At 42.4% G+C, this 13,075-nt stretch overlaps 1 protein-coding gene across 1 annotated transcript; it reads right to left on the reverse strand.

Moving 5' to 3' along the window:
- Nucleotides 1-1,222: 1,222 nt before the first annotated feature.
- CHI3L2 (chitinase 3 like 2) lies at nucleotides 1,223-12,650 on the reverse strand. The gene is given in 9 exon segments (XM_082366191.1): nucleotides 1,223-1,998; nucleotides 2,795-2,911; nucleotides 5,378-5,560; nucleotides 6,834-6,869; nucleotides 6,873-6,914; nucleotides 6,918-6,963; nucleotides 7,416-7,540; nucleotides 8,080-8,135; nucleotides 8,138-12,650. Coding segments are annotated over 9 exon segments (891 nt in total). The 5' UTR covers nucleotides 8,280-12,650; the 3' UTR covers nucleotides 1,223-1,854.
- Between the last annotated feature and the right edge of the window lie 425 nt (nucleotides 12,651-13,075).

Consider the following 13,075-nt stretch of genomic DNA (forward strand, 5'->3'; position numbering starts at 1 on the left):
AGGCTTTGTAGGCCATACTGAATCTGTTGCAACTTCTTGACCCTGCCACTGTAGACAGAAAGCAGCCATAGACAATATGTAAACAAAAATGGGCACAGCTGTGTTCTCATAAAATCTGATTTACAAAAACAAGCAGTGCATTAGATTTTACCCAGTGGCCACAGTTTGCTACCCCCTGCTTTTGATGGCTCCATTCTTGCCCTCTTCCAGCTGCACCCCTCACCATGAGGTGAGAAGACTGCAGGGCTAAGGGAACATCCACCTGAAGCCCACATCCCTGCTCTTTTAAACCCTAATCCAGATACCCAGGACTTTGCCCAAATAGCCCAGACAGCCTGTGCCCACTTTCAGGGCCTGCACAGCCCTTTTTCCTGGTCCCATGATCCTGAGTGTGAACCACAATGCTAGTGTGAACATGCCTGCTAGAGGATGTGTGTGTGTGTGTGTGTTTGTGTGTGTGTGTTGGGGTGGGGTGGGGTGTAGACGAACCTTGGATGCAAAGTGTGTATGTGAGGTCCTTGCTCTGTGGGACAGGGATGGAGATGGGAAGAGAAGGGTATTGCACATGGGCTGGGAACCAAGAGCACAAGCTGCTGCGTGCTGGTGCAGAATTCCGAGGAGTCAGAGAATTCTAAATTCAAGCCTGGTTTTTTAGGTCATTGTGAAATCATATTTGTTAAGAATATAAACCATATTTTAATACTGGGCTCATTTAAATATTTAGACATATGATATGCAGGCCTCCAATTGTACCCCAGACCTGGGTGCCACAAATGGTGAGACAGGACAACCTTATACCAGAAGGTCAAAGATTGCACAAATGAGGCCACACTGACTGGAGCAAATGCTTTTTTTACTGTGCTTCAGGACAACAAGTGAGCAGCTGCAGGAGAACAAAGCCAGGCCCAGTCTGAAGTCTGAGAGAAAGTCAAGGGGTGGCTTGGAGGAGAGACATCTGGAGAGCCTCTTCTAACCTCTGAGAATCTCACTCAGGAATTCCTGCAGAGGAGGAGCAGGCAGCTCCTTGGCTGCTCAGCTATGAGTTAAACCTGGATACAAAAGAAAGACTATTTCAAAGCCCAAGTAAGTAACCTGAGGCCTGAGTCAAGTTACCAAGCCATAGATGTTCAGAGTTGGAAAGCTGCTGCCCAGTCATCTAGTCTAGGAGATTTCAAACTCTTCTGGCCCCCCTTCTCCAGGACAACATGGCCAGTCCTCTCCAGTTGTCTGTCTGCAGTGATTCGCAGTCTCCTGCTCCTCCACTGCAATGGGTGTCAGCACAGCTGGTTGGTCAGCAAAGGCTCTCAACTGCACAAGAGGATATGCGTACGATTCACCTGGGGAGCCAGGAACCCAGGGGTGGAGCAGAGCCAAACCACCTGCCGTTAAGGCAATAATGGGCTTGGTTATCAATGGTGACCATGAGACCTCCTGAATGTCTAAAGTAAGACCAACTGTGGATGTGGAGAGGGAGGGAACTTTACTAACGGCTGAGATTGGATTTCTCAGCAGTGAGTGGGGGACATAAAATCAGATTTATTCTGATTTAGAAAATTAAAACAGGCTGATGATTTTGTGGTGGAGTCAATGTTTATGCCCACTCTACATGAAAAGAAAGCCCTTAGCTCAGACTGTTCTCAATAAATAGTAACCAAATTATTATTGTTATATTTTAAAAATCTATGGGAAGCCTACCAAAAGGACAGAACCAGCCTAATCAATAAGGAAACAAGGCAGAAGGTCCAAAGGAACATAAGAATGGATCAATCCAAATATGTGAAGATGACCTCCCCCAGTCTCCTGTGTCCCACTCTGCCCAGCTCTCTGCCCACTCCCAGCCTGTCCTGGACTCTCTTATCTTCCTAGGGAGCCAAGGCTTCCCTTGGCAGCTTGAACGAGGGGGTAGGAGCCCTGGCTGCAGGATTTGCTGGTAAAGTCATCCATGTCAATGGACCAGATCATGGCCCCTCCCAGGTTTAGATTCTTTAGGAACTGAACCTGAGGGTGGCACAGAAGGGCATACAGAGGTTAGAAGAGACTGTTAAAGGCCCAAGACCCAAGTCAGGTTCAGATGAGGATTTGAGCTTAGAGTGCAGAAGTAGACTTATAGCTTATGGACTCATGGATTCCCTGAAGGGAACGGTCGCTTAGGGAGGCTTATAAAAGGAAGAGAGGGCCACCCACTATTAACCACTTCTCATGGAATAACCACACCCTAGGTTCAGTGTTCTTGGAGGCTCTGAAACACTAGAGGCTCCGGGATGAGGAGTAGGAACTAGGAAGCCACTAGCAAGATTTGAATTACAATTGGGTTGTCAATTACATTGATGCCTTTGTCCTGCTCTAAGCCTGGAAGGCAAACAAAGGTCTTAGCAAGATCTAAGAACTGGTAGGCTCAGAAATTTGGAGTCTCCTAGAGAGGTAATCCATGAGAAGGATGGAAAGGTTTGTCCTGAGATGATCAACCGGGTGGGTAACTACTCTATATAGGCACCAATGTCTCCTTTGTTCCCTCTCCCTTCTCCTCCTCCTACCTCCTCTCCACTCCTTGCTTCTCCCCTTATTCTTAATTCTTCCTTGCGTCCTTTCCACCTCTCCCACATGTACCATAGGTGCTCACAGGTGTGGCTTAGAGTCACTACGAGGTTTGAGCCACAGAGGCCACTGGATCCCATCGAAGAATGGAGCCCCAGAGGCTACTTTCCTTCCACACAGACTACTAAGGCATTTGACCTCCCACCCCATTCCCCACCGCATGAGTGTTCTGCTGTCCCAGAGCCTCTTGCCTACCTACCTTGGTCTCCATGCTCTCCACGTCATCATAGCTCACCCACTGGTTCCCCTTGACTGCATAGGGAACCTGATGATCCTGGAGCCTCGTGATCTTGGCTCCTTTCAGGAACTGGCAGATCTGGCAGGGGAAGGAGGAACAAGAGGGTCAGTAATGGGTTCTTCTTGAAATTTAGAAATAGAAGGGGCAGGTAAGACACTAGGGTCTTGGGGACAACAGAATCTTCACTCCAGGGATCAATGAGAGAAATGACCAGATACAGCATACAGAATGGATGGTCCAAGGTGAACCTTTGGAAATTGTTTGTGCCAAGTCCTCATCAGGAGGAGCCACAAACAGCTAGAGGGCAGACAGTACTTGAGTTCCACATCCGACCTCAGCACTGACCAGTAAATCTTCCCATTTCTTCATTTGCAAAATGGAAACTATTATAATTATGTCTCCTATACACCTATCTAACCATATTGTTGTTAGGATCAAATGAATTAACACACGTTAGGATAAAAACAACTTTGAAAACAGTAAAGTGCTTTATAAATACGTAGTGTTACAATGACCATCACCGTCATTCCCCACACCTTGTAGATTATCCCTGCTTCAATCCCGCTTCTCTCCCTCTCCCCTTTCCCCTTCCCAACGTGCCTGTGTTGGGATCCCCACTTTTATCATCAGCTATTTTCTCTTTCTGTTAGCATAAGTAAGAGCTACTAAAAGAGATAAATCTTCAGTGGAAAAAAATGTATTTTAAGGTCACGTAGAAAACTCATTTTGGATCTTGCTTACTTTTTTTAGATTATTTACACTCACGTTTGCCTCAAAGAGGGTAGAGAATGGAAAGTTGAATATTTAAGCAAATACCAGTTTGTCAAAGTTATAATGATCTAGGGTGGTAAACTGAACAATCAAATTAAAGTTTCCACGAAATAGGGGAGTGTGTATCCAGTGGTCCGTACTAAAATCCTACCAGCAGATTCTGAGCACTGACTTCTCTTATCCCTTATATTAAATGATTCAGTGAGGACTACCATGGTGACCCATGCCCCTTTCCCCTTGCCAACTGAACAAGGTGCCTCAATCATTCCCCTGTGTGAGAAGAAAGGAAAAATTGAACATTACACTCACTGAGTACCTCAGTGGATGCCAAGTCCCTCAGCATGGGTTTATAGCTTGCCCATGCCAGTGACAAGAGGCTAGACTAGGACTCCAAGGGGAAACCAAGATGTAGGATATTATTCTTTCCTTACCTGATCCAACTCCTTCCCATCCTTCAAGGGCCAGCATGTATCTCTCTTCCCCTGTTATCCATCTTTGAACTCATGACCCTCCACATTGGCCACTTAATCACATCTCATTTTGCAATACCTACATAATTTTATTAACTATTATAGTTATCTTTGGGTTTTTTTAAGTTTTTTTTTTCTTTTTTTTTTTTGGCCGCACTACACAGCTTGCAGGATCTTAGTTCCCCAACCAGGGATTGAACCTGAGCCCTCAGCAGTGAAAGCGCTGAGTCCTAACCACTGGACTGCCAGGGAATTCCCCATAGTTATCCTGTTTTTAAACTCTTATTTAACTAGTTATATTATGAATGCATTCTACATTCTTTCCACCTTGACAGTAAGCTCTTTGAGACAAGGATGAAGAATTACTTATTTCTAGCTCTCACAGTACCCAGTCTTTGTGATATGGCAGGGTCCCAAGAGTTTCTCTTGGTTGAATTATTGTTTGATTCTTAGTGTTTCCTATACATTAAAAAAAAATTTTTTTTTTCAGATTGAGGGGCAGAAAGAAATGATGATCTAATCAGCCAAACACCTTTGATTGTTATCTCTGTGATGTTAAGTCTGTCTGCCTTCCGGACAGAATCTGACACATTTGACCACTCCTCTCTTCTTGAAACACCCTCTTCTCTAAGGTCTTTGGCACAGAACAGTATGGGTTCTGCCTACCTTCTGTTGATATTGTCAGTTTCCTTAATGGGCTCCTCTTCTGCCTATCTCTTAGGTGCAGGAGGTCCTTGGGTTTTGTCACGTCTCATGCTTTGGCTTCAAATACCATCTTTATGCTGATGATTTTAGAATCTACATCTGTAGCACAGACTGACCTCCTGTGATCCAAACCCATATACCTAACCACTCACTTTTTATCTATATGTCCCACAGGCATTTGGATGTTCCACTTGCTCCTCAAACTCAGAATGACCAAAACTGATCTCATGATTGAGACCAATGCCCACTCTGCTCCTTCCTATCCCAACTCAGTAAAAATGGCATTACCATCCACATAGTTGCCCAAGTCAGAAACCTAGGGCAGTCTCCCTTTTCAGTCTCCCATACCTGCTCCACCCATCCCCACTCCTCACTAGTTCCACCTCCTCTCCAGATGTCAGCTAACGTCACTTCCTCCAGGAAGCATTCCCCGACCCCCTCCCAAGTCAGAGGGAGGAGCTTCTCTTACATGCTCCAATAGTACTCCATACCTCCCTTCCCAGCACTCAGGATGTGATACTTTATTATTGTCAGATTGAAGCTGGAACCCCTACCCAGAGACAGAGGGCAGCTAAAGGCACAGGGTGGATCCAGGTACCTCATGATAAGCCAGGAAGCCTGAAAACTTGGTGATGGGGCCAGCAGCTCCAGGACCAGAGGCAGGGGCCCCCGAGGTGTTTTCTGCAGAGGCCAGTGTAAAGGAATGTCCATACATTGGGATGCCCATGACCACATTCTCCACAGGCATCCCTTTGTTTATGCAGTATCCCACAGCATATTCCTAGAAAGAGAAGTAGACTGAGGCACAGTGTGTATGGGAAAGAAAGATGTCAGACCTTTCTGAGCCTCCAGCCCAAATTCACAGAAGTGACTCCTTGATTCCTTTTCTACATCAGTAACTATGGAGGGTCCCACCAGAACCAGAGTGCTTATTCTAATGCACTTAATGCTCTTCAGCACTAAGAGACCAATTCAGCTTTTTCTAATCGTGAAAGAAAACTGAACAATGGGTCACAAAAGAAATCAGGCAAGTGACCTAGAAAACATGAAATCAAAGTTGTCACCATCTTTCTTTCCCCTTTGAGTCAATTGCCTATGGAGTTTGTCTACACTATGGCTAGTTGTGTTACTGATGAAGGTGGGGTGGGGGGGGAGGTGGCCGTCAGACCCTAGTCTGTGGGGCCTCACAATGACATCAGACCCAAGAGGTTAGGTAAGAGGTCAGAGGCTAGTTGGGGCCTTACTGCCCTCCAGAACAGAATAAGGGGTTAGAGAAGATGAAGATATGTCTCCTTATCCTTAAAGATAATCAATGGAGAGGAAGGAATGAAGGGAACTTGATATGACACGATCATACAGATTTCTAGAAAACCCCAGACTAGAAATTAGAATACCCAGCTTTGGACTGACCCATTTTGTAATTTTAAACATGAAGGCCTGGAAATATGCAACCCAGACAACATTTTCTCTCACCCAATTTTAAGAATACATATCTATATATATGTACCACAACAATAAAATTGTTTTGTTAATGACATTTTTCCCTTGCATTTTTCATTTTCCACCACTTTTCAGGACCTTCACATCAGCATGACCTTGAACCAATTAATTTGAGCCAATTAATTTGCCAGGCTTCCATTTCATCATCTGTGAAGTGAGAGTAATGCTTCCTGACCAGCCAACCTCAAAGGATTATTTTGAAGATCAAATTAATGGAGAATGTGGACAGACACAGGAGAGTACCAAGTCCTGTACATCCATGTGGGCACTAGGAAATGTATCAAAGATGGAGAAATAAGAGAAGACTGGGGTGGCTGACACCTTGGGCCAGAGACAAAGCTTAGGGCGCTTCAAATATGAGGTCCTCTGACATTTTCCTGGTGACATTTTACTGTGCCTGGTCAAAGCATTTTCCCTGTTCTCACCAGATTCCAGGGTTACCTGAGTCCCTCTGGCAACACATGTCCTTCTCAGTTCAAGACACAAATAACTCTGCACTGTCCTCAGCTTGCCCCACAGCCAGTGTCCCAACACACTTCCTCCTTATAACTCACCACATTGTAGTAGGAGCTTGTCCCTCTGTCCAGCTGCTACTTTCTCAGAGGACTACTGTGGCCAGTGATGAGGGGCTTTTCCTAAGACCCATGGAAGTCAAAGGACAGGAGGTTGATGAAATCCAGTTCTCTAGATTGCCAAAAGCAAAGGAAAAGATTCTGTGATGAGCAGAGATGGGAGCAGCTACTGTTGACCCTTGAACATTGTGGGTTTGAATTGCACAGTCCACTTGTACAAGGGTATTTTTCAACAGTAAATACTGCAGTGCTACATGGTCTGTGGTTGGGTGAATCCACAGATGTGGAGGAAACATGGATACAAAGGGCTAACTATAAATTACATGTGGGTTAACCCTCGCTTTGTTCAAGGGTCAACTGTATACATATTTGTTTAGGGCTTTGGGTGCTGTTAGAAGGATTGAAATAAGCCATAAAGGAAAAGTTCCTGCCCAGATGATGTGGTTAGGATAGTGACCTTCATGCTCTCCCTCTTCCCTTCATCCCTCAGACATACTGGCACGCATCACTTGCATGGGCCAGGCTGGAGGCAGAGAGATGGAGGGGGTGCTCCAATGCACTTACTTTACCAATTCCTTGATCTGATAGCTGTTGTCAATCATATGCCTCCCTGCAGAAACTCCTGCAGTCAAGAGAAGCCTTTCTTTGGTGGATTTTACAAAGTCCTGCTGAAAGGCTTCTGCTAACTCCTATGAAAACAAAAAAAAACCCTAGAAGAGGTCAATTTTCCCTCCCAGAGGACAGCACTAAAGTTCTTGCTTGATAGGACGTTTCTAGAACGGCATTAGATGGAAAGATCAAATCTTTTCCCCCCATTCCCACATGGGGATGCCTCCTGCCTTGTGGTCAGGAAATCTCCACATTAGGCAGGAGGACAACCAGTCACACTGTACCCAGGAAAAACTATCTGAGTTTCCTCCTAATGGATTCTCTAATCTATCTGATAGACCATCTATGAGACTCTTTCAGTGCTCAGGAGATTCTATGGCCCCACAATCTTTTACGTGGGTATTGCTTTGTTTCAGTGTTGTTTATTGTGTAAGGAGGCTCTGTTCTTTGATGTTGTCCTTGCCCTAAACTAGGACCAAGGGCTTTTCCTTCAACAGTGGGGGCTTCTGGAAGGAAGGGACTGTCTTCAAGCCAGAGCCAATCTCTTCCTTTTTTTCTCCTGGTGTGGCCATGGGTTCCATTTGTTAAGGTACTAAGGGTACCACAGTGTTTGCCTTACATGAATCAGCACAGTGAAACAAGTGTTGTCTTTCAGATCTGGGTAAATCCAGCTATGTCCAGCCCATCAAAGTTATGGTTCCTCAGAAACAGGATTACAGAGTTGATAAATTCCAAGCGTAATGTAGAAGAATCAACCATGCGGTGGAACCTGGGTAGAAGCAATACAGGTGTTTCTTGGAAAGAGGAAGTAATTGCCATTGCACAACATATTTTTCACAGAAATCCTGAAATAGTCTTCCGTTCCCCAGTATTTTCTCACCACTTATCTATCTCAACCCCTGTCTCTTTTGGAACAAAAAAGGAGAGGAAGGATTGTTGGGCCAGAAAATTGATTGGATTGGGTAGAGGAAGATTGGGTTCTCTGCAGTCTTTTCTGCAGGGTAATGGAGCTGCCTTTAACAAAGACGCTCCTTGACCAAACTTTAGCCAGACTCTTCTGAACCCTCTTCTCAACTAGACTTTGACATTGGACTTCTGTGCCTATCTTTGCAGAGTGCAGTTTTAGCAAGAATCCTAAGTCATGGACTTGAGGACATGGAGAGGGGGAAGGGTAAGATGGGACGAAGTGAGAGAGTGGCATGGACATATATACACTGCCAAATGTAAAATAGATAGCTAGTGGGAAGCAGCCGCATAGCACAGGGAGATCAGCATAGCACAGGGAGATCAGCTCCATGCTTTGTGACCACCTTGGGGGAGAATAGGGAGGGTGGGAGGGAGACACAAGAGGGAGGGGATATGGGGATATGTGTATATGTACAACTGATTCACTTTGTTATACAGCAGAGACTAACAACACAACAATATAAAGCAATTATACTCCAATAAAGATGTTTAAAAAGAGAATCCTAAGTCAGTTTAATGAGACTGCCCCACCCTTGATATCAGATCTTCTTCAATATTTGATCAAATTCCTCCTCCCCCTACCATCCCCCAGGTGATATCTGGTCACCCTGGCCTGCCTTCAGCAAGAGTTTTGTTGAGTCAGTTTAGCAAGAATCTCCCTAGCTCTAATGTTCCCTCTTTTTCCATCCACCAACCCACACCTGCAACCTGTTCCTTGGCTATACATCCCCATTTGCCTCTGCTGTATCTAGAATTGAGCCCAGTACAATACTGAGGTCTCCTTTCCCCTCTTATAATATCTCCTGAATAAAAGCTATTTTTACCTCTTTAATTACTGTCCAGCTCTGGTTTTCTTTAACATCTTACACCCTTGAGAAAGCAGTTTGCAGTGTGGTGGGCTTAGGGTCAGGAGATCTAGGTTCAAGTCCCAGGTCACAGTCCTGTCTAGTGGCCTTTTGTTCACTAACTAGCTCTCTGGTTTCAGTCTGGCCATCTCTAAATTGGGATTGAAGATACTGATCCTGCCTCATCTATCTCAAAGTGATCACATTTTGGCAAGCTTCGTGAAAGCAGAGCTGGACTTCATAGGGACTTCACATTCCCCAAACAATAAACCCAGGCACGAATTAGCAACCCAGATCTCCCAGGCCCTACACGATCTGCTCCCTGACCACCTCTCCAGGCTCCTGGCTTTCTCTGTGGGTGTGTCTCTGTCTCTCACTTTTCCTGACTCCGTTCTCTTGCTCTGTGTTAGTCCCAGGAGACTTCTCTCTGGCCTTGAGCCTGCTGTTTCTCATATATCAGACGTGGGCCACGCAGAAAAGAAAAATGGCCTGGATCCATCTTAAATTCTGCCCAAGGAAGAGCAATATGACCCCAACAGAGAAAGTCTGCTGTTTGGAGGGACATACCTGAAAAGCAGGGACAGATGGGAACCAGTGGCTGGAGGAAAAAGCACAAATTCTCTCAGGAGGGAAAAATGTCAGCTTGAAACATCTGCCAGGCCCTGGAGGCATGAAGCCCTCTTAAGCCCACACCAGTTAAGTGACAACTATCCTATTTCTCTTGCCACTCTTCTCCCTTCCCTGGCTTTGGCTAAAGCTGGTTCAGAAATCAAAACAGCAAGATGGAAAATGAGGGGGCAGAAGAGTAAAGCAAGAAAAGAGAAAAGGAAGGTGGGTTCAAGCAGCATCCCATAGCAGGCTGGGCTGGGGAAGAGGATCAGATTTAACATTCAGGCAAGCTTGGAGTCTTGGTTATCATCTGGGACTGGCTAGTAAACTGAATTGTGTTTGTAACTTATATTGACTGTAGAACTTTTATTACCTGCCAGTCAGAAGAAAAATCCAGGAAGAGGGTAGAACCATCTCCACTGAGCAGCAAACTCAGAGGGACCAGAGCCAAAAGTAAAGTTTCTTTGATGATTCTAACTGGTATGTCCTGCTAGTTCACTGTACCAGCCATACTTGTTCACCTTTTAAGAAATCTAGTGTTATGTCTAAATAGGAGCATAAAATATTCATTTTCTTTACATTTTTCCCACTTAATATACCTAGAGATCCTTCCAAATCAGTCCCTATCTAACTCAGTCTTTTTACTGGCTTCACAGCATTCCATTGTATGGCTATACCTTCATTTACTTAATCATTTCCTATTGATGAACATTTAGCTTATCTCTAGATACTTTTGTTATTTAAAACAAAGTTAAAATGAACATCCATGAAAATATCTATTCTTTATATGTGTAGGAGTCTACCTCTAGGAGAAATCCCTAGCAGTAGAATTGAGAGGTCAAAGGGTATTTGAATTTTTAAATTTTGAGAGTTATTGTAAAACTCCCTTCCAAAGACTTTGCACATCTTTCAACTTTGTTATCTCTGCCAATTTCATAGGTGACAGATGTTACCTCATTGTTTTAATTTGTACTCTTTTAAATGAGTGTTATTGTTTACATTTATAAATCATTTGCGTTTCATTGTCAGAGCACTGCGTGCATATTTTTTTTGTCTACTTTTCTATTGGATTTTCCTTTTTATTTGAAAGAACTCTATACCATAAATAAATTAGCCGTGACTTTATATATAAAGTGTATTAGAGCTTTGTCAAATGTGTTGCAAATATATTTTCTTAGTTTTTTTTTTTTAATTTTGTTTGTGGTGTTTTGCCCACAATGTTTTTAATTTATATGTAGTTAAAATCAATCTTTTTTTTTTTTTTTATGAGTTCTGGCTTTGGTATCTTGCTTAAGCAAACAGGCCTTTTAAACCCAAGATTATATTTTAAAAAATTACTTATGTTTTCTTCTAACACTTTGTCATTTATTTTTTACATTTTGATCTTTGACCTATATGGAGTTAATTTTTTCTTCAATGAATGTGGATGGAGCTTTTTTCCCAAATAGTCAGCTACATGCTTTAATATTATTTATGAAAAATTCATCTTTTCTTAACTGATTTGAAATGCCACTTTCAGGTAGCAAACTTACTAGGTAAGTTTCTTTATTCTCTGCCCCTATATTCTGTTCATTGATGAATCTGCAGTTTAACATTGTAGCACATCTCATATACACTTTTGTTTCTGCTTTTTAAAATATATAACGTTATATTATGCCACATGCATTTCTTGAGAACATTTTCTTCTGCATGGGTCCACATCTAAAGGGACCCTCTCAGATGAGTTAGATGTGAAATATAGCCCCAAGATAATAAAATAAAATGTGAACTGGAGTCATTTTTTTCGCTACCAAATCATAGAATATTAAAGCTAACATTCATCATGCCATGTTGTAGAGGGGGAAAGTGTACACCAAAAGCAATAGTTTTAATTTTGGAGGAGTTAATATTGAGTTGACCTTTAAGATACTAATTGACCAATAGGTTAAATGAGTTCTTGAAGCCATCCCTGGATGAAGAGAGGGGGTCAGGATGGAGAAGGATACGACTTGGATCCTGAGAACAGGACAGGATGGAGAAGGATGCTTGGCTTTCCCTTTGGTGCAATCAAAGAATCCAGAGGCCTTGTAATTTCCACGTTTTCCTTAATGATCATGCAGCACTTTTGTGATCAGGAAGAAAACACAATAAATGTCACTTTTTAAAGTGCTTGGATGTGCACTGGAACAAGATAACACTTTTAAAAATGTATCTGTGAATTAAAGAAGAACTTGGGCTTGGTCATGTTTTTCTGTTGTATTTTATTTCATTTTTACATATAAAAAGCTGTGCATAATTAATATATACAACTTGATGAGTTTGGAGATAAGTATACACCCATGAAACCATCACCACAATCAATGCCTTAAACCTATCCATCATCTCCAAAAGTTTCCTCCAGCCCTATTATTATTATTATATTGTGATAAGAACACTTAACATAAGATCTATTCTCGTAACAAATTAAGTCTACGATGTTGTTAACTATATATACTGTACAATAGGTCTCTAGGACATACACATCTGTGTAATGAAAACTTTGTACACTTGACTAATACCTTCTTTTTTCCCCCTTCCCCCAGCCCCTGGCAACTACCCTTCCAGTCTCTGTTTCTATGAGTTTGACTATTTTAGATTCATTTTATAAGTGATATCATGCAGAATTTGTTCTTCTGTGTCTGACTTACCTAACTTAGCATAATGTCCTCCAGGTTCATCCATGTTGTCACAGATGGTGGGGTTTCCCTTTTTTTAAGGCTGAATAATATTTCTTTGTATGTACAGACCACATTTCTTTTTTTTTTTTTTTTTTTTTTCTTTTTTTAAACTTATTTGGATCCTTATGCTCAAAAGCTTGCTATAAAACAACAATTATGATATAGTTGGAAAAATTCAATTATGAACAGCATAATAAACGATATTAAGGAATGAATGTTTATTTTGTTAGTTATGAAAATCAGGGTCACATTATAACTTTTATGTGTTCTAGAAACTTTTGTGTCTGTGAGCCCCTTCCTCCATAGGAAAAATATTAAAAAGTGTATTTTATGACCACAATGGTGTAAAGACTATTTAAGTCCAAGGTGAATTTGATATTATGTATTCAATATTATTATATTTATTTTTTCTTATTTTAAAAGAAATAAAATTAATACATTTCTCTGGGCTCCTAAAAGTACTGTGGGTCCTGGACACTGTGCCCACTGCAGACCACAT

The sequence above is a fragment of the Balaenoptera borealis genome, assembly GCF_965194805.1.
Source record: "Balaenoptera borealis genome assembly, chromosome: 1".
NCBI lineage: Eukaryota > Metazoa > Chordata > Mammalia > Artiodactyla > Balaenopteridae > Balaenoptera > Balaenoptera borealis.